Source organism: Crotalus tigris, unplaced genomic scaffold (genome assembly GCF_016545835.1).
Source record: "Crotalus tigris isolate CLP2741 ecotype Arizona unplaced genomic scaffold, ASM1654583v1 scf7180000020216.623372, whole genome shotgun sequence".
Taxonomy (NCBI): Eukaryota; Metazoa; Chordata; class Lepidosauria; order Squamata; family Viperidae; genus Crotalus; species Crotalus tigris.
Window position 1 is genome coordinate 550899 of NW_024097909.1, and position 19475 is coordinate 570373.

Here is a 19475-nt window from a genome sequence, read left to right on the forward strand (position 1 = left end):
GATCACGGAGAAGAATCCGCTGGTCGCTGCGCTCAAAGACCTTCGCTATGACGAGTGAAATTGGTGGCTGGCGTTGATTGGCAGAAGAGCTCTGTGTCCAAGCTGAACTAGTGGGGGGGGGGCTTCCCTCCGCCCCGTGGCGATGGCTGGGCTGGGCAGCCTGGGAGGTTGACTCTGCTGAAGGAGGGGGAGGCCCTGCTCCCGTTCCCCCAGCAGCCCCAAGGAAGAAGAAGGGGGGCTCTCCAAGCCTCAGATGCAGGAGTTTTGAGCGTGGGCATTAGTGGACGTGGGATGGGGGCAGGGCGGCCATTTTGCCCCTCCTCAGAGGCCCAGAGGGAAGGAGGCCATGTGCGTCCTGACAATACCCACAATATCCTCATCGTAGTTGGCCGAAGGATGTGAATCTTCTCCCACCCTGCAGCCCTTTCTGGTGTTTTGCAAAATGTTTCCCAGGCTGGGGCTGAAACCAGTAAGAGATTCCCCCCCCCCCCGCGCCTATGCAGACCGTATATGGCAACGTCCACCTAAGGTGTCTGTCCTTCCATCTCGGCTTCTGTGCTTGGTTCAGCGACGGCTTCTCAGGAAAAGAAGGAAGGGGACTTTCTCAGCGATAAGTCTGCCACTAGTTCTGTAGACCCATCCTGTAAATTCTGTTTGCTGGAAATCAAGATAAACTACTTCCGCAGCGATCCCTCCATCCACTAAGCCAACAATGGGGAAATACTGGCCAGATGTATTATAGAGAAAGCCGTGCTGCCCTCTGCTGGTCAAGACATTTGTTATCCTCCTAACATTTAGAAGTTGGACTGACTGGGGTTTATTTCCCTCAGATCTTGGCTTGTGTGGGAATACATGTTACCTCATCTCCTGTGGTGACTAACAGTAGCCATACAACTCAGCTAGCAGTGTACTCACAAAACCCGGATATTTTGCCAAATCAGGGACAGGAAACATCAGGTGTTGAGTCTGTTCTGGGAAGTGGTGCTGCCAGCCTGTGTGGAGTCATCCCCGCAGGTGAGCAGGGTACCCACGGAGTCCCTGTTCCGTTAATCTGCCAGTTAGGCTGTCCTGAATCATCTCACCGTCCTGGGTTTCTGGGGCCCTTCTCTTGGGAATCCTCAGCTGGCGGGAACCGAACCTCTAGGAAGGAAGTCTGCTGGTCTTGTGATGTGCTGCCGCTGCAGGTTGAACGACGTCCCCTTTGAGGCCTACACTGAGCGATGCCTTGAATCAGACTGTCCAGCAGTTGGTTTATGAGCTCATGGAAGGGAAGAGAAAAAGAGGAGCAGTGGTGAGGGGCTCTTGTTTTGTTGATAACGGTTGCACCATTGATATATCTGAAGAACTGTGAGGGGCTGCCACAAAGAAGAGGGGAGGGTGTCTTAATTTATTTTCCAAAGCATCAGAAGGCAGGACAAGAAACAACAGATGGAAACTAATCAAGGAGAGAAGCAACCTGGAATTAAGGAGAAACTTCCCGACAGGGAGGACAATAAACCAGTGGAACAGCCAGCCACCAGACGTTGTGGATGCTTCGTCACTGATGGTTTTAAAGAAGAGACTGGACAACCATTTGTCTGAAGTGGTATAGGGTCTCCTGCTTGAGCAGGGGGCTGGACTGGAAGACCTCCAAGGTCCCTTCCAGCTCTATTCTGATTGATTGATTGATTGACCCCCCTGGGGATGGTGTATGTGCTGCCAAGAGTTCACACAGACTTGATCTCACATAATCATCGTTCAGAGAAGAAGGCACGTCTTGTGGGGAGCCAGCTGCTTTGATCAAGAATAAAACTCTCTTGACCGGTCCACAAGGGGAATGTGGATGAAGGACCTTCTTGACTTCAGCAAAAGTCTGAAGCTTCCAGGAGGTCCTTGTGGAGAAGATGAGAAAATCTGGGCTGGATGTTACCAGTAGGTGGAGCTGGGGCTGGTTGAACCCTCGAACCCAAGAAAGGACCCCCGGAGTTTCTGGCTAAGCTGGGGAGAGCAGAGAAATGTTGAGTGCTGTCCCGCCGGCTCTTTTCTGGGCTCTGTGCTGGTCAATGATTTTACAAGCTAGGACGGGTCGTTGGAAAATGTGGTTGCTGTAGTTGTAGAGAATCACGGAGTCCTAGGCAGAATCACACACACGCACTGTAGAGCAGGGGTGTCAAACTGCCGACCCCGCAGGCCGGTTGCATAATATGGAGGCTGCGTCCACTCCAGCAATTTCTAGCAATGCAAAAAAAATCGCGATATGTCGCGACACGTCACGTGACGCAGTGAGTTTGACACCCGTGCTGTAGAGGAATATCAAAATTCAGGAGGATTGTGACAAGCTGGAACGAGGGGCAGCAACTTGCTAGAGGAATTTCAACAGGGACAAATGAAAAATCAAGAACAGGAGTGCAAGACGGGGTGGTGTGCCAGGCAGGGCCACCTGCAGAAAGAACGTGGGAAAATCGCAAGCGGGGCATGAGCCAAGAGTGTGATGCAGCTGTAGACAAAGCCAAGGCCGTCCTTGATGCATCGACAGAAGTCAAGAAACCCAGGAAGTCCACCTGCCTTTTGGGAAAGGACCTTCGGGACAACCATGACCTGGAGGACGGAGAATCACCCTAGACAGCAGGGATCAAAATGTCAAGACCAAAAGATGTAATTGCTGCTCTCCCTTCGCGTGGGTTAGGCCACACCCAGAATGTGGAGTTCGGTTTATCCTAGCAAGCTGAATGTTGTCCCAAGAACAGCCAGCAGGAAGCCAGGAAACCTTTAGCAGGCCCGTCTGGAAGAGGAGAGGGCAGACACAATAGCCACCTCTGAGTAGCTGAAGAGCTGCCGGTAGAAGACAAGGTGGTGTGTATGTGTGTGTGTGTGTGTCCCCCAAAACAGGCGGGCAGCTCTGCATTTAATTTACAAGGAAGAAGATTCCTCACAGCAGGAGTTGGTCCCGAACAGCACAGATTGTTTGCCTGGAGGCGTCTCAGAAGAAAACGGGACTCTGATAGTGGTGTGCAAGAGAGTGGATTAGATGGCCTCTAAGGCTCCCTGTCCCGAGATTCTTCCAGCTCTTGGGGTAAGCCGCTTCTGGGCCTCTTTCTCTCCAGCCTCCTGCCGTGTTCCTCCTTTGTACTATTTTTAGGCCACCCCATGGTGGATATTCTCCCCGCTGCTTATGAGATGGAGGATATAGGATCCCTCCCACATGGTTATAAACCCAAAGCAGAGGAATAAAAATTAGTAAGAGCTAAAATGGCTATATCCCTCTGTCAGTTAAAAAGCTGGGGAAATGATAGGCGCTTCCTGGGCAGATGCTTCCTGGAGCACCACGGAGAGCTCGCCTCTCGGGGCAGAGGGCCCCAGTCCTGCACCGTGTGTGTGTGTGTGTGTGTGTGTGTGTGTGTGTGTGTGTGTGTGTAATGTGTGTAGCTAGGTGTGCACAGCAGGGTGAAGCCAGACTGAGGGGGGGCTTGGCTTGGCGGAGCTGAGAATGCTGGGGTGGGGCCTCTGCTGGGCTGGAGGAGGTGTCCAGACATCTTGTGTGTATCAAAAATCCCGTGTGCGTGGGAAGAGAGGGAGGAGCTCCTTTGGGAGGGAGAGCCCTCCTGCCCCTCTCTGTTACCTGGTTAGAATAGGGGTCTCCAACCTTGGCCACTTTAAGACTTGTGGACTTCAGCTCCCAGAATTCCCCAGCCAGCTGTGCTGATCCATGTACGTGCTGTGCTGGCTGGGGAATTCTGGGAGTTGAAATCCATAAGTCTTAAAGTGGCCAAGGTTGGAGCCCCCGATTTTGGAGCACCCCTTCCAGGCTCGTTATCCTTCTCCTCCTCTTTGCACAGGATAACAGCCGTCGTGTGGACAATGTGCTGAAGCTCTGGATCATCGAGGCGCGGGACCTGCCCCCCAAAAAGCGCTACTACTGCGAGCTGTGCCTGGACGATATGCTCTACGCGCGCACCACCAGCAAGATACGCACGGACAACGTCTTCTGGGGGGAGCACTTCGAGTTCAACAACCTGCCGGCCGTGCGCACCATCCGGCTGCACCTCTACAAGGACACGGACAAGAAGCGCAAGAAGGACAAGAGCAACTATGTGGGCATGGTCAGCATCCCCATCGCCAGCATCACTGGGCGCCACTTCGCCGAGCAGTGGTACCCGCTCAGCCAGCCCAGTGCCAGCAAGAGCAAGGCCGGCTGCCCAGCCGTCCGGGTCAAGAGCCGCTTCCAGGCCATGAGCATCCTGCCCATGGAGCTCTACAAGGAGTTCGCCGAGTACGTCACCAACAACTACCGCATGTTGTGCGCCGTGCTGGAGCCTGTCCTGAGTGTCAAGAGCAAGGAGGAGGTGGCCTGCGCCCTGGTGCACATCCTCCAGAGCACCGGCAAGGCCAAGGTACGCTGTGGGAGGGAAGGGAGAGGCGAGTGGGGCCCCAGAGGAAGGGGCCCAGAGCCCTGGGAGGCCAGCAGCAGCACAGCTCCTGCAGCTTCTCTCCTGCCCTTTCCTGGCAGGACTTCCTGTCCGACATGGCCATGACGGAAGTGGACCGTTTCATGGACCGCGAACACCTCATTTTTCGGGAGAACACCCTGGCCACCAAAGCCATAGAGGAGTATCTCAAGCTGATTGGACAAAAATACCTCAAGGATGCCATTGGTAGGCGCACCAGAGGAGGGAGGGGCATACGGGGGGAGACCCCAGCTTTTCACAACCCTCGGTGTGGAGAGGGAGGTGCGATCACAGGAATTTGGGTTAGGTTTTTTTCTTTTTCCTGGCTCCACTCCTATTCTGGAGCAGGGCCTGGCATCTCAAGGGTGGGGGAGGAGGCAGCCCACTTGGCTTCCTCTGGGGAGAGTCTAGAGAGGGAGGCCTTGCAGCTCCTCTGAACATGGCTCCTCCCTACTTAACTGGCACTTTGTGTGGGGCTGAGCTGGTGGGTTGCTTGAGGATGGGGGGCCTGCTGGTCCCATTGTCTGTCTGCTCTGCCCGCCTCCCCAGGTGAGTTCATCCGAGCTTTGTATGAGTCTGAGGAGAACTGCGAGGTGGACCCCATGAAGTGCTCGGCCTCCACCTTGGCGGACCACCAGGCCAACCTCCGCATGTGCTGCGAACTGGCTCTGTGCAAAGTGGTCAACTCCCACTGGTCAGTGCAGGGTTGGCACCTCATCCCCACCTGCCCCTTTCCCAGAAGGTCTGGATGTGGGGAGAGAAATTGAAAGAGGGGCCGTCATTTGGGGAGGGCAACCTGGGGGCTGTGAGGCAGCCTTGTGGGGGGGATAGGCAGTGATCCTGTCCTCCCTGCCTCCTCCCCCCAGCGTGTTCCCCCGGGAGCTGAAGGAGGTCTTTGCATCATGGCGGCTGCGTTGTGCCGAGAGGGGTCGGGAAGACATCGCCGACCGGCTGATCAGCGCCTCCCTCTTCCTGCGCTTCCTATGTCCGGCTGTCATGTCCCCCAGCCTCTTCGGCCTCCTGCAGGAGTACCCAGACGAGCAGACGTCCCGTACCCTCACGCTCATCGCCAAGGTCATCCAGAACCTGGCCAACTTCTCTAAGTGAGTGTGGAGGAGGCCAGGAGGCAGCAGGTGCCAAGGGGGGGGGGTGCCCTCCGGCTGGGCTAGATGCGTTCAGGGTGGTGGGAGTGAGTTTTCCACCATATGTCCAGTTCAAAGCTCCAGGCCAGAGCTCTGGGGAAGAGTCCCTCCCTGCAGTGTGGCCAGGCTTCCTCTGTCTCTGGCTCCAGTTTTTGTGGCCCCAGCCCTGGGGGGGGGAGGTGTCCATCGAGGCCCAGAAGGCAGCCAGGTCCCTCTGAAAGGCAGGTGCGAGGGAGGGAACCAGTGGAGGCAGAGAAGGGGGACCTAGCGAGGGGACCTAGCTCCCCTCTTGAAATGCCTGACAGGGTGATGTAGGCAAGGCCGGTCTGCTCTCCATCCTGGGGATGGAGTGGATCAAGGTCACAGGGAGGTGGACCGCACCTGAAGGTGTAAACGCTTCCTGGAAGGAGGAGGACTTGGGCAGGGGAAGCAAACGGTGGGAGCAGAGGTGGAATGGATGACCCCAGGGGACACTTATCGCTCATGGTAGAGATGGAGTGGTTTCTGCCTGCGTCCCACAAGTGGAGCGGATGGAACCGGAGGGGTTCAGTCCATACAAGTGCTCCACATATGCAGTTTGGGGCACGTTTTTCTTTCAGAATACCCCCTCTTTCTCGGTGTGATGCTTGCTGACTGCTACCTTGGTGGCAAATCCAGGCTCCCCCCTCCCCCCCGAGGGGCTGGAGGGGGAGACAGGCTGGCATTGCACAAAGTGATGGGACGGTACATGGCTTGGCGTTGGAGGGTGTGCTGGGCACTCACAGGCGGGCAGGGTTGGCGAACGGAACGGCCCCACCCGAGTGACATTGCAAGTGATGAAAAACGTGGCGCTTCTGGCAGGTTTGGCAGCAAGGAGGAGTACATGGCCTTCATGAACGAGTTCCTGGAGCTGGAGTGGGCCAGCATGCAGCAGTTCCTGTACGAGATCTCCAACCTGGACACCCTCACCAACAGCAGCAGCTTTGAGGGCTACATCGACCTTGGCCGGGAGCTCTCCACGTTGCACGCTCTGCTCTGGGAGGTCCTGCCCCAGCTCAGCACGGTGCCTGCCGGGAGCGGGTGGGGCGGGGATGGATGGGGTGGGGATGTAGGGCGGTGGAGGAGGAGTTGGGCTGCGCTTGTCTGCTTGCCAGCGTTGGTGTTGAGCGCCTGCCTGCGGCTCCCTCCCTGTGTAGGAAGCCCTGATGAAGCTGGGCCCGCTGCCCCGTCTGCTGAATGAAATCAGCCTCGCTCTCAGGAACCCCCACATCCAGCGGCAGCCCAGCCACCAGGGCGAGCGGCTCCAGCCCAAGCCGGTCATCCTCCGCGGACCCTCAGCCGAAGTGCAGTCCTCGTACATGATGCGCGACCTCAACAGGTCAGGCTGGGAGGGGGCAGGGGGAGGGGCATTGGAGGACAGGAAATGTGGGCATCCAGCTGCGGGTCCCACCCGAGGTGGGCTCTGCTCTGGGCCTCTGCTGGGTTTCCTTATAAATAACACCAAGAGGCCATAGAGGGAAACTTGCCCACGTTGCCTACGGGAGATCCAAGGTATGAACACGCCCCTGAAGGGCTTCCCCCTTGGGCTGACTCTGGATTTCTCCCCACAGCTCGGTTGACATGCAGCCCTACATGATGCGAGCCATGAACAGGTAAGGGCTGTGGGGTGAGGTCCTTGGAAGGCTGGGGTGCTGTGTAGAAATTTCCTTCCCTCTGGGCTCAGGGCTCAGTCCCTCTGCCCTCGCAAATGATCGGGGCCCCTTTGCCAGCCTGGCCCCACCGTCCCCTGTTCCTTGACTGCTCGCCCGGGTCACGGGCCTTGCGCACGCTTGCGGCGGAGATCAAGAGCCCTGTGGGGTTGTCCTGCCACCCCACCCCTTTGCAGACTCGGTTCCCTCCTGCCCTCGTCAGTTCTCCGTGCTGCCTTCCTCCACAGCTCTATCGACATGACGCGCTTGCCCTCCCCGACCAAGGAGAAGGGCTCGAAAGACATGTTCTTCGTGCCGCGGCCACCCTTGGCCCGCTCCTCCCCTGCCTACTGCACCAGCAGCTCGGACATCACCGAGCCGGACCAGAAAGTGCTGAGCGTCAACAAGAGCGTCTCCATGCTGGATCTGCAGGACAGCCGCATGAACAGCGTCTCCAATCTGCACAGCGTGGGCGACTTGCTCAACAGCAGCCAGGCCTCCATCACCGCCGGTCTGGGTCTACGGCCCAGCCGGCTCTCCCAGGGCAGTGGCTCCAGCATCGCGGCCGGCCTGCGGCTGAGCCAGATGGGCGTCACCGCCGATGGGGGCGGCCCCTCCTCTGCCCAGCAGCTCCGCATCCCCCTCTCCTTTCAGAACCCCCTCTTTCACATGGCATCTGATGGGCCAGCCGGCGGCCCACTCCACGCCTCCCACCCGCACCGGCCGGCGGAGGGCAACCCCGCTGACACCTTCGCCCCCTTCCACGGCTACAGCAAGAGTGAGGACCTCTCGACCAGCAAGCACATCATCCACAGCCACAGCTACAGCGACGAGTTCACCCGCCAAGGCTCAGAGTTCACTAAGCGCCAGCTGTCCCTGCAGGAGAACCTCCAGAACATGCTCTCCCCGCCCCAGATCACCATCGGCCCCCAGCCCCAACGCTCGGCCCCCACCCCTCAGCCGCAGCCCCCCCTGCAGCGAGGCAAGTCCCAGCAGCTGACGGTCTCGGCGGCTCAGAAGCCTCGGCCCTCCAGCGGGAACCTGCTGCAGCCCGAGGCTACCTATGCCCCCACCCATGCCCGCCAGCAGTCGGTCACCAAGGAGGCGCCTTCTGCCCTCAAGCCATCCATCACCAAGCAGGTGAGTGACCCGGGCTGCGGCCGGAGCCCAAATCACCGCACTGGGCTTGTTAATGCCAGGCACATCTTTCCGAGCGCCGAGATTTAGGGAAGGTTTCGAAACGCATTTTGTGATCAGCTGGGAAATCTGCAACTTGGCAGCTCTTGTTTCTTTTCCTAATGTGACTGAAACACAGAGGGTTTTTTTTAAAAAAAAGCAAGGCAGCTCAACTCTTTTACTTGTGCTGTGCAGTGTAAGAGAGAAGCTGCCTCATTTGCCCCAAAGGACTCTTTGCCCAGCAAGGGGCCTGGACCCTCTAGGAACCAGGAGACCTCTTAGAGCCCAGGGAGGGCAGGCCTCCCTCCCAGAGGCCTTCCAGGGAAGTCAGTGGGTCTACCCCACAGCTCCCCTCCTTGTGCAGGGAAGCGAGGCTACTGGCTGGGACCCAACTCCCAGGTACCACAGCCACCGCTGCTCCGAGGACTGGGTGGGCCTCTGCTCCTGTTTCCCGTCCAAGGTTGGGCTCGGGGCTTGCTCGGATCAGCCTTGAATTATATAGAAGAAGGGGACCCATTTATTCGCCTCCTCCCTGTTTGGGATTTGCCTCTGCCCTTCATAAAGAGAGGAAGGGAGACGTCATACCTAGGCCTTTTCCCGAAGTCCCCACTCTGGCAAGTGAGAGGCTGTTGAATGTCTAGTTTCACCAGAAGGTCTTGTATCTTAATGTCAAAGAGCCTGAACCAGCTCAGCTTGGAAAGCCTCCTCTTTTCATCCCCCAAAACTGGGAGGGGTTCCTAGGGGTGAAGGTGTCGCTCTTCTCTCTGCTGGGAGGGCAATCTGTGTGTGGTGTGTTGTATGTGTGAAGCACCTGCAGAGTTGCCACTGTTGTGGGGCAGGTTCTGGCAGCGGGCAGCCTCTGCAAGCAGGTTCCCTTTGGAGCAGTTGATCTTGAAGCACATCAAGTCCAGGACGTCGAAGGAATAGAATGGCCATGGGGGTAAAACGGGCCATGGATGCAGCTTCCGCAACACGGTGTTGCGAGTGTCCCTGGTGGTTCTGGTGAACGTGCAGGCAGCTGTACTGCAGGCTGGAAAAGTTCCAGTTGGTCTTGAGGGGTGGCCTCACCTAGAGTGCATTGTGGTAGCCCAGTTCTCTGGTGACAAGGGTGCATGGGTAGCGCTTTTTGCTCCAGAGACGATTCCCGAGTGGGCAGCAGTAGAGAGTCCAAAAGCAGCCCAAAATTGCCCTCCCTCTAGGGCAGGGGTAGGCAACCTTGGCTCTTTTATGACTCGTGGACTCCAACTCCCAGAATTCCTGAGCCAGCCAGCCATGGCTGGCTTAGGAATTCTGGGAGTTGAAGTCCACGAGTCATAAAAGAGCCAAGGTTGCCCACCCCTGCTTTAGGGTGAAGGTGGAGATGGGCCGAGAGCCCACTGGCTCTTGAACCCATAGCCCCTCCATCCAAGGGTGAGTCTCATTGGGACCCTGACGGCCTGCAGGCATTGATGCCAGGGTATCCTCAGTATTGAGGATACAGACCCCCACTTTGAAGTGGCCTCTTCTGCATCTTCTTGTGGCACCCCACTCCGATGTGCTTGAAGTCGGCCTCTTTTCCTCAAAGGCAGCAATCGGAGCCCTCTCCCCGCCCCCCCCCAAACGATTGAAGACTGGAGAGGGTGCGGTGGGTCTTGCAACATGTGGGGGGCTGGCCTGGATGTCCTCTGAGGCCCCTTCCGTGATCCCGTGACCCTCTCCTGTCCAGGAGTCCAGATAGAGCGGGAGAGTTGTGCCCCTCGCTCTCGGCTCCCCACAGGTCCCAGGTTGCTGTTCCCATGGAAACATTTACCCCATGTCCCTCAAAGTGTGTCAGGACAGAGAGTGGCTCCCTATTTCTGACTTCTGCCTTTTTGGGCAGTGAGAGTGTGTCCTTCATCTGCTGTGTCGTCCCAGCCTTTGAAGGTGCAGAAGCAGCAGCGAAAGTGTTCAGGTGTGGAGAAGGAATGAAATGGGCCTGGAAGAGAGGGACCAGGTCTTCCAAAGGTCTAATTCAGCGTTTGGCAACAGGATCAGCAGCTGGTTCTTATGCACTCCCACGAGAGACCCCGTTGTTTGGGTCAGCCAGAGGAGTCCCCTATTTCTTAACAGCCTCTGGGAGGGGCTCTGGAAAAAGACCCCAACTCATTGATCGCCTCACACTGCAATGAACCAGGACGTGCATTCAATTTGGCAGCTACTATGATGGTTGGCTAAGCAGAGACAAAAATAGCCAGAGAAATGATTGAAGCCTGGGAAATGGGCCCCGCGTCGGTCAACAGGTGTGCTGATTTAACAGAATAACAGAGCTGGAAGGGACCTTGGAGGTCTTCTAGTCCAACCTCCTGTTCAAGCAGGAGACCGTAGACCACTCCAAACAAGAGGTTGTCCTTAAAAGCCTCCAGAGATGGAGCCCCACAACTTCTGAAGGCAAGCTCGTTCATCCGATTTTTTGTTCTCCCAGTCAGGAAATTTCTCAGTTCCAGGTTGCTTCTCTCCCCGATTAGTTTCCATCCGTTTTTGTTGTTCTGCCTTCGGGTGCTTTGGAAAATAAGTTGACCCTCTCTTCTTTGTGGTGACCACTCAGATATTGGAAGACTGCTATCATATCACCCCTGGTCCTTCTCTTCATTAGACTAGACCAGGGATAGGCAACCTTGGCTCTTTTACGATTCGTGGTCTTCAACTCCCAGAATTCTGGGAGTTGAAGTCCATGAGTCATAAAAGAGCCAAGGTTGCCTACCCCTGGACTAGACCATACCCAATTCCTGCAACTGTTCTTCATATATTTTAGCTTCCAGGCCCCTAATCATCTTTGTTACTCTTCTCTGCGCTTTTTCCAGAGTGTCAACATTTCTTTTTTTATAGCGTGGTCTTACCAAAAGGCATTATAAAGTGGTATCATGTGATCTTGATTCTGTGCCACTATTAATGCAGCCTAGGATTGCATTGGCTTTTGTGGCTACTGCTGCATGCTGCTGGCTCATATTTAAGCGATTGTCCACTTGGACTCCACGATCCCTCTCACAGTTGCTGCTATTGAGCCAGGTTTGACCTAATTGCAGCTATACCTTTGTTTTTTCTGGCCTAAGTGTAAAACCTTTACACTTCAGATACTTAGGCCCTAAGGGCGCAGCACCACAAGGAAGCAACAATCAATGACAATAGGCATCAGCACCCTCATTAACAATTAAAAGCTACATATCACCAGGACCCATATAAATACAACACGTAGAACAGCCTAGTGCACATATTCTGGAAAGAGGCCCAAAACTTGGAAGAATAAACCTTTGTCCCCATGATCCACTCAGATTGGATCCTGCAAAGCCTCTTTCTGCACATGCACGCACACACACACATACACACCCCTGATGAGGTGGGGTAGCTGCCTTTCCGCAGAGTGTGGATGGAGAAGAATGTCCCTGGAGAAGGAGAGGCGCATCCTCTAAGAATTAACCACGACATCGGTGTATCAAAGTCATGGAACCACTTTTGCTGCACGCAATCGCTACGACCGCTGGTGTTGGCACTGCCAAACTGAGTGGTGATCCTGGTTCAGAGGACCTAGGAATCTCCAGGAAACATCCCCGGAGCCATTGTGACCACAGGCATCCCTGCCAGGGCGAGGCACCCGGTGTCCTGGGACAGGCACAGCTTCAGCCCATTCCTTCCAGAATGAAGGCCCGGACCGTCCCAGAGGGCGATGCTCTTTGTGTAGAGGAGCATCGGTTGGCAATAAGACCAGCAAACAGGAACAGCTTGAATTTCGGCAACAACCTTCAATGCTAGTTGGGTAATCCAGAATTGGTCAACACAACCCTCCATTGCACCGTCTGCCTAGTGAAATCAAGTGGCCATTTCTTGAGTTTCTCACCCTCTCCTTTAACCAGGAGTAGGGAACATCCTTTCTTTGCCAGGGCTGGGCCTGCGCCTTGCCGGCAGGGCTTCACTACACCCTCCCTGGCAGGCATCAGTGATGCTAGAGCCCTCCTTGAGGCTGCATGGCATGACATGCCCCTCCCTCATTTGCCCAAACATCCCCTCCGGAACATGGAAAGAAAGCAAGGACGGAGTCACGGCTAATTAGTGTGAAGCTCCAGCTTTCCTGGGGTTTCTCCCACCCTGGAGGTACCTGCCACACTCAACAGCTCCTGAGTGAAATGCGGCCAGCAGCTGGAGGTAACCCTGGGAGAAGGCCTGGGGGAGCTCTTGTGTGTGTGTGGGGGGGGGCAGGACTTGCTGTCTTTTCCCCTTGAGTCGTAGGGCAACAAAGGACCCTAAACCTGCAGAGATGGATAAACGGGCTACATTCTTGCTCACAGGACAGGACTGACGTCTTCTTGGGGACCTCCAACCCTCACCCTCGAGAGCCAGACCTAAAAGGAGTCTGGGGCTGGATGTTTACAGTTGACCCTGGTCTGAATTGTAGCAGCTCTGCCAGTAGCCACTCGTCATCTCTCTCCTCCTTCTCCTTTCTTACTGCTTACTTCTCTCCCCCCCCTTTCCTCCTCCTCCTCCCCCCATTCTACGGGAACCCTGCTTGGCCAACAAAACTCAAGCCCTGGTGGGGTGCAATGTTTAGAATGCAGGATTGCAGGGAAAGCCTGCTTTCCCACTGCCAGCAGTTCGATCCTGGCTGGCTCAGGGACGACTCAGCCTTCTGTCTCAGGCTGGTAAAATGAGGACCCAGATTGTTGGGGGCAACAGGCTGACTCTGTAACCGCTGAGAGGGCTGTAAAGCGTCTTTGTGTGTGTGTTAAATGCTTATTGCTAGGACACCTGCCCTGCCCAAGAGCTGAGGGTCCCTGGGATGCAAGTGACGGAGGGAAGGCCCACAGCAAGCGCTGATGCTTTCTTAGGCTGAGTTGGATGTCCACATTCAGGCCAAAACGCTTGGCAGTCCCTGGTCAACAAAGGGAGACAAGTTGAACTGCAGGAGGCCCAGCAGCAGTCCTGACCCTCTCTTGGATCAGCAGCCAGGGAAAAGAGCAGGACCAGTGAAGGGTTGGTGAGGGGGGCCTGGGCCCTTTGTGGTGTGGCTGGGGCCCTTTCATCTGAGTTCAGGCTGGGCAGCAGAGCCCCCCCCTCCCTGGGCATTTTCAAGCAGGGACTTGAAAGCCTCCGGGATTTTGTCAGGAGTGAGATGGGGGGGGGGGCTACAGAAATCAATCGTTCAGTCAAATCCCTGGCACAGCAGAGATGCTGGAGGAAAGGGAAAAAAAACAACACGTAATTTTTTTCAACTTTTGAGGTCCTCTGGCACCACAGAGATGGCGTTTTGGAATTTGGAAAGGGAGAGAGATTTTCCTGTCTTCAAAATGGGGTGGGGGGACACCAATCGGCTTCTTGTGGAAGTATTTAGAGGAGAGGGGCTTACTTTGAGATCTCCTTGAGCAGACGATCTAGGTTGGAGGATGGTGGTCCCCTGAGCCCCCCCGCCACGCTCCCCTGCAGTGGCCTTAGGCAGTCTGGGAAAACGGGGACCCTCTTTGGCAGCCTGGGCTCACCAAGAGCACCCCCCCCCAGATCCTCCGGAAAAGGAAATCTGAGCAGGGCTTGGGGTTTCGGGACCCACTGGAAGAGGGAACTGCAGTGATGGGGATCCCCAATCCAAAGTGATCTTGTCACTGATAATGGTGAGGATGACGAGGACGGTCTAATTCTCTTGGGGTGTCGAACATTTTCCCTGGCTGCGGTTCCCGAGAACGGAAGGAGGGAATCTGAATAGCGGGGAGGGAGACGGAGCTGGAAAAACAAGGGGGAAATGGCCCCTCTCACCTCCTGGGTGGGGGCCCCTGGTAAGGCAGTTGGGGCTTTTTGGCACGTGGCCATTCATAAGACTCAGGGCTGAGTGTGGACTGACTCCATCCCTCCTGCCCTGCCAGCCCTCGCACACGCCCTCCACGCTGAACCCCATCCTGCCGGCCTCGGAGCGGACTGTGGCCTGGGTCTCCAACATGCCCCACCTCTCGGCGGACATAGAGAGCTCCCACATCGAGCGGGAGGAGTTCAAGCTGAAGGAGTACTCCAAGTCCATGGACGAGAGTCGGCTGGACCGCGTGAGCCTCCCTCCGCAGGGCGCCCTTGGACTGGGGAGGGGCAAGGCTGCCCGCTGTGGGGTACGGTGGGATCCTGTGCCTGAGGTTCCTCCCTCCCCTCCTCCCCATTGCAGGTGAAGGAGTATGAGGAGGAGATCCACTCGCTGAAGGAGCGCCTGCACATGTCCAACCGGAAGCTGGAGGAGTACGAGAGGCGCCTAATGAGCCAGGAGGAGCAGACCAGCAAGATCCTGCAGCAGTACCAGCAGCGCCTGGAGCAGAGCGAGAAGCGCCTCCGCCAGCAACAGGTGGAGAAGGACTCCCAGATCAAGAGCATCATCGGCAGGTGAGCTGCAGGGTGGGGCTGCCACGGGGGCCCGGGAACGTCTGGGAGAGCCCCTGAGTCAGGGAGGGGGCGGTGACTCCCATTGCCTTCCTCCTCCTCCTCCTCCTCCTGTGTGTCTATGGGGGAAGGCTCCCGGAGCTGCCGGGGTGTGTGGGAAGGGGTGCTCCTCACCGGCGGGGCCCCGGCTGTGGTCTCTGGGGCCCCGCCGCTTTTGGGAGCCCCCGTTCCCGCAGCTGCTGGCGGCCCCGGCTCCCGCCGCCTGCCTGCCGGGTGGGGGGGCCCGGATTGACTCCAGTGAAGCTTGTCCCTGCAGGCTGATGCTAGTGGAGGAGGAACTGCGCAGGGATCACTCGGCCGCCCTCGACACCTCCGAACCGCGGAAGCGGCTGCTCGACGCTCAGGTGGAAATTACAATGTCATTGTCCTTTCCCATGTCTCCATCGACCATCCGCCACCCCCCCCGTCCTCGTCTCTTCCCCTCCCCCCTCGCTTGCTCCCCTGGATGTGGCTACTCATCCTCTGCCTGTGGGGTTGGCAGGGTGGGGAACAGGGACCCCCTAGCGGTGGGATTGGAACTCCCCGCCCTGTCCGGTGCCCAGCTCTGCCCTCCCGTGGGTCAGCTGTGCGGAGAGGGTGGGTGAGTGGAGGGAGGTAGCGGAGGGGGAGCCTGGAGACAGCAGCAAAGGGGGAGAAGTGCCCTGGGTCCGGCCCAGATGGAAGGGGGGGCAGGGCAGCTCCCGTCTTTCCACTTGCCCCCTGGCCAGAACGCCATCTGGGCCCCTGGGTGAACATGAGCCGACAAGGCCCCTGTGGCTGGGCAGAGGAGGGGGCTCCCCAGTCCCAGAGGAAGGGGTTGTGGCCCCCTCCCTGAGAAGCGCATCTGGTGCCTGTGGGTGGAGTGTGGGTCTCCTGGGTCTGGCAAGTGGTCCCACAGCAGGAGCCCCCCGACGGCCTCCCTTTCCTGCGGTGCTGAACCCCCCCCAGGCCCTCCTGATCCCCTGTGTTTTCTCCGTTTCATCCTAGCTGTTTACCAGGTAACTCTGTGTGGCCCCGGTTTTGTCACTTGAGGGACCAGGGGACCCCGCCATCCATGTGTAGCAGACCAGGTGGGTCCTGCAGGCACTGCTTCCCCGGCCCCCCCTCGGCTGGAATGGGGGCCCCGTTCCTCCCCCCCAGCCCCACATTCCCTGCTGGGGGTAGAGGGTTTCAGAGATTGCACTGAATCAGGAGTCCTCTGTTGCCATGCACAGCATGCCCCTCCCCGCTGCCCTCCATCATGGCCACCCCCTTTTTCCATCTCTCGTCTTGTCTGCCAAGAGCATGCCATGTTGGGGGGGGGGCGGCAGGGGAAGCACAGGCACATGGGCCATCTGGACACTCACCTATATCTGTGCATGTGTGTGTGGGGGGGTGCAGGTGGGGGTGATGGAGGAGGGGCACAGGAGGAACCCCCTCCTTGGAAAGGGGCCTGAATACAGGGGGCCCGCAGCCCATGGACCTGGAGAGGTTAGTGTGTGTGGGGGGGGGGAGGCTGCCTGGTGCCCCCTGGTAAACTGGGAGGCGGAGGGGGGGGTCTCCCTTGGAGGGCTCTGGGATGCCTGGCTGCCCCCCCTCCCCAAACCTTGTGACAAAGACAGCTGGGACAGATCTCTATGCCAAGACTTGGTTGAGCCCCTCCCCCAAAGGGCACACAGTTGGGGTCCCTCTGCCTCCAGTCCTTAACACGGGGGGGGAAAGCCCCGTCTGACTCCCCAACTGCCAGATAACATACAGCCTGGCCACCCCTGAAGGTTGGGGTGCCACAGGGACCCTAATTTCAGCTCAGGTCCTGGGGGAGGGGGCTGGCTAGATTCTGGGAGGGGTCCTGCTGGAGGAGGAGGAAGAGAGGAGAGAATCTCTCTTCCTTGGGGGGAAGGCCTCTCCATCCACAGCCCCCCCAGCAGGCTAGTCCTGGGTGTGGGCCAGCAGCCCCCACCTCCCTTCATTAGGGAGGGGCCAGTGAGTCCGGGTGGGGGTCCTGAAGGAGAAAGTCCTGGGAAGAGAGAAGCTCCGGAGCCTTTCTGCTCGGAGGGACGGTGGGGGGGGGATCTTTAGCCGCGGGTCCCTTAGGGCAGGGGTAGGCCACCTTGGCGCTTTCATGACGCGTGGACTTTAACTCCCAGAATTCCTGAGCAGTCCACGCGTCATAAAAGCGCCAAGGTTGCTTACCCCTGCCTTAGGGAGGCTGCGTGGAGGGGAGTGGAGCAAGCTACGCGGGGGTGTGTGTGCCTTGCGAGCGCCTGGGCCCCCTAACCGTCATAAATAAGGGGGCGCTCTCCCCTTCTCGCTCTCTTGCAGGAGAGGCAGCTTTCCGCCGTGGGTGCAGCAAACCCGCGTCTGAGCGGCGCTATGGTCCCGCCCTGGAACGGGATCCTACCCGGGCAACCGCCTCCGCTCCCGCGACTCCAGATCACGGAAAATGGAGAGTTTCGCAGCATCGCGTCTGAGCACTAGCGACGGCCCCCCGCCTCGTCCCGCCCCCCCACCAGCCAGCGGGCAGCCGTGGGGCGGTGGGTGGGGTGGGGGGCTACTAGTCTGGGATCGCACGCCGGGGGCCGGGGAAGGGTCCGGAGGCATTCAGGGTGTTTTATAGCAGGACAGAGACGACAATCTTTACCTAAACTCTTCCCCCCCCCGCCCTCCCGTGCCCGCGTGGGACCTCCCGTTCTTGGACTGAGCCGTGGACGGTGCCTCCCCCTCTCCCTCCCCCGTACTTCTCAGGAGTGGCATCCCTCCCCCCGACTCTCCCCCTCCCTCCGTCCCCCCCGCCGGCAACAATGACTTCTCAAGGCAGCAGCGGAAGGGGGTCTCCCGCCCTCCCCTCCGCCCCCAACCTCTGGGCCGATGGGGAAGGACGCGTGGCCTCGGGGGAGGGCAGGCTGGTCCCGGTTCCCCCCTTCGAGCGCTCGCCTCAACCGGCCGCTGGGACGGTTGGGGGTCCCTCCCGCGTGGGCCCCCTCCCCTCACGCCTTCCCGGGTGCCACGACGGTGGGGGGCGGGGGAGCGGTCCCTCCCCAAGAGCACCGCAAGGCCTGCCCCCTCGTCCCCCCTCCCAAGTAATCTGTACCCCCTTCCCCGACAAAGGGCTTTGCCTCTGTACAGCATCTCCCCCCCCCCCGCAGGACTCCCTGGGGTTCTTTCTCTTCTTGGGGCGGGTGGGCCAAGGCAGGGAGGGGGTGAACTCCCTTCTTCCTCTCCTCCCCCTTCTCCCACCCCGATCCCCGTTTCCCCGCACCCCCGTCCGGGGGGGCTCATCAAACTCAAAAAGAAGCCATTATTTTCCGGAACTGCCCAGCTGCAGGGTGCTGGCTTAGGGCGGGGATCGCGCCCCACCCCCCCGCTGCCGGAGAAAGCGAAGGGAGGGGACCGGCTCCCGACTCGACTCGTGTGGTGCTCGCTCGCTCGCGTCCGTCCCGTCCGTCCGTCGTGCTCGTCCCGGGGCTGCCGCTGGGTGGAAGTGTTTGGCGCGCGCCGCTGCTTCGTCGTGGGTGTTTCTTTCTCGCTCTCCCGCTGCATCCCCAACCCCCCCCCCACCCCGCCGCCCCCTCCGTGTGCCTCCCCCGCCCTCCTCTTTCCCTCTTTTCTTTGGTAGAACTCCGCGCCCCCACCTTTCTTTTCTCCCCCCTTCCCTCCCTCCCTCCCTCCCCCCCCGGACAATGACAGGGGCTCAGGTGAGCACCGTAGATATTTATACGTATTATGATGAATATGATGAATTATTATTACTCTTATGACTCTAAAGTTTGTACATATGTGAATCCCCCCGCCCCCCCTCCCCTCACTGCCTGACCCCCCCATGGACTGCCTCCCCCCCACCCGCCCCGGCTGTAATTACGCGGGATTTGTACTGTACATAGACGAGTGCGCGTCCTCCCCCCCACCCCCTGTACAGAGACCCCTCCCCCCCCGCGGAAGGGGGTCCAGGCCCCCTCCGTCCTCCCCCCGCTCTCCCCCCTCCCTCTCTCTCCAGCTCTCGGGGTTATTTTATGTCAGATTTATTTTTTTTCTCATTTTCCTTCCTGGAGTGTGTGGTGACAACAGAAGAAAATGTTTAATAAAAGCAGTTGGTCTTTTACGCCACGTCTCTCGCTCCGGGCCCGGGCGGTGGGACTGGAGGGGTGGCGGCGGCGGCGGCGGAGGAGGAGTCGTGTGGACGCAGCCGGGAGCAGACCCGGGTCGGCCGGACAGAAGCCGCGAGGCACGAGAGGACCGCGTGGCTGACAGCCCTCCGCGCGGCCACGCCCACTCCGCGCTCAGCCAATCGGGGGAAGGCCCGCCCCTCCTTATCGTGGGACGGGGGGGACCTTTCTGGGCGCACAGCCAATCAGCCAGCAGATCGACATCCAGGTCAGGCCATCAAGCACCGCCTCCCGGCCCATGACCCTGGTGACGCCAAGGGGCGGGCAAAACCGCTCAATGCTTCCCCTCCCTCTCCCTGGGCGCTCTCTTGATTGGTGTGGAAAGGAGCGGGAGGTCGGGCAGCGGCCTCTTTCCGGCTCTTAATTGGGCGAGGCGCTCGAGGGGGGGTGGGACGAGTCGTCGAACGGCGGTGGCCGCGGTTCCTGTCCAAGAGTGGAGGTGGGGAAATCCGAGCGTGCCCGTCTCCTTTCCTGCGCATGTGCGGAGGACGGCTTCGCTCCCGTGGAGGGCTAGCCTGATCTCGGGGC

At 58.6% G+C, this 19475-nt stretch overlaps 1 protein-coding gene across 13 annotated transcripts in view; it reads left to right on the forward strand.

Annotated features, from left to right (window-relative positions):
* Nucleotides 1–18316, forward strand: part of SYNGAP1 (synaptic Ras GTPase activating protein 1) — a 35736-nt gene extending 17420 nt beyond the window's left edge. For 5 of the 13 annotated variants that reach the window (XM_039365919.1, XM_039365913.1, XM_039365914.1 and 2 more), the window contains 13 exons: nucleotides 3816–4370; nucleotides 4487–4631; nucleotides 4974–5118; nucleotides 5291–5527; nucleotides 6407–6608; nucleotides 6742–6923; nucleotides 7156–7197; nucleotides 7482–8373; nucleotides 14271–14444; nucleotides 14558–14769; nucleotides 15070–15170; nucleotides 15793–15803; nucleotides 17107–18316. In XM_039365919.1, the coding sequence (XP_039221853.1) occupies nucleotides 3816–4370; nucleotides 4487–4631; nucleotides 4974–5118; nucleotides 5291–5527; nucleotides 6407–6608; nucleotides 6742–6923; nucleotides 7156–7197; nucleotides 7482–8373; nucleotides 14271–14444; nucleotides 14558–14769; nucleotides 15070–15170; nucleotides 15793–15803; nucleotides 17107–17262 (3054 nt within the window). In that variant the 3' untranslated portion in view covers nucleotides 17263–18316. Of the gene's footprint in view, nucleotides 1–9; nucleotides 3053–3815; nucleotides 4371–4486; nucleotides 4632–4973; nucleotides 5119–5290; nucleotides 5528–6406; nucleotides 6609–6741; nucleotides 6924–7155; nucleotides 7198–7481; nucleotides 8374–14270; nucleotides 14445–14557; nucleotides 14770–15069; nucleotides 15171–15792; nucleotides 15876–17106 lie in introns of those variants that run through there. The other 8 variants (XM_039365920.1, XM_039365916.1, XM_039365923.1 and 5 more) reach the window with 7 other exon arrangements.
* The last annotated feature ends 1159 nt before the right edge of the window (nucleotides 18317–19475 follow it).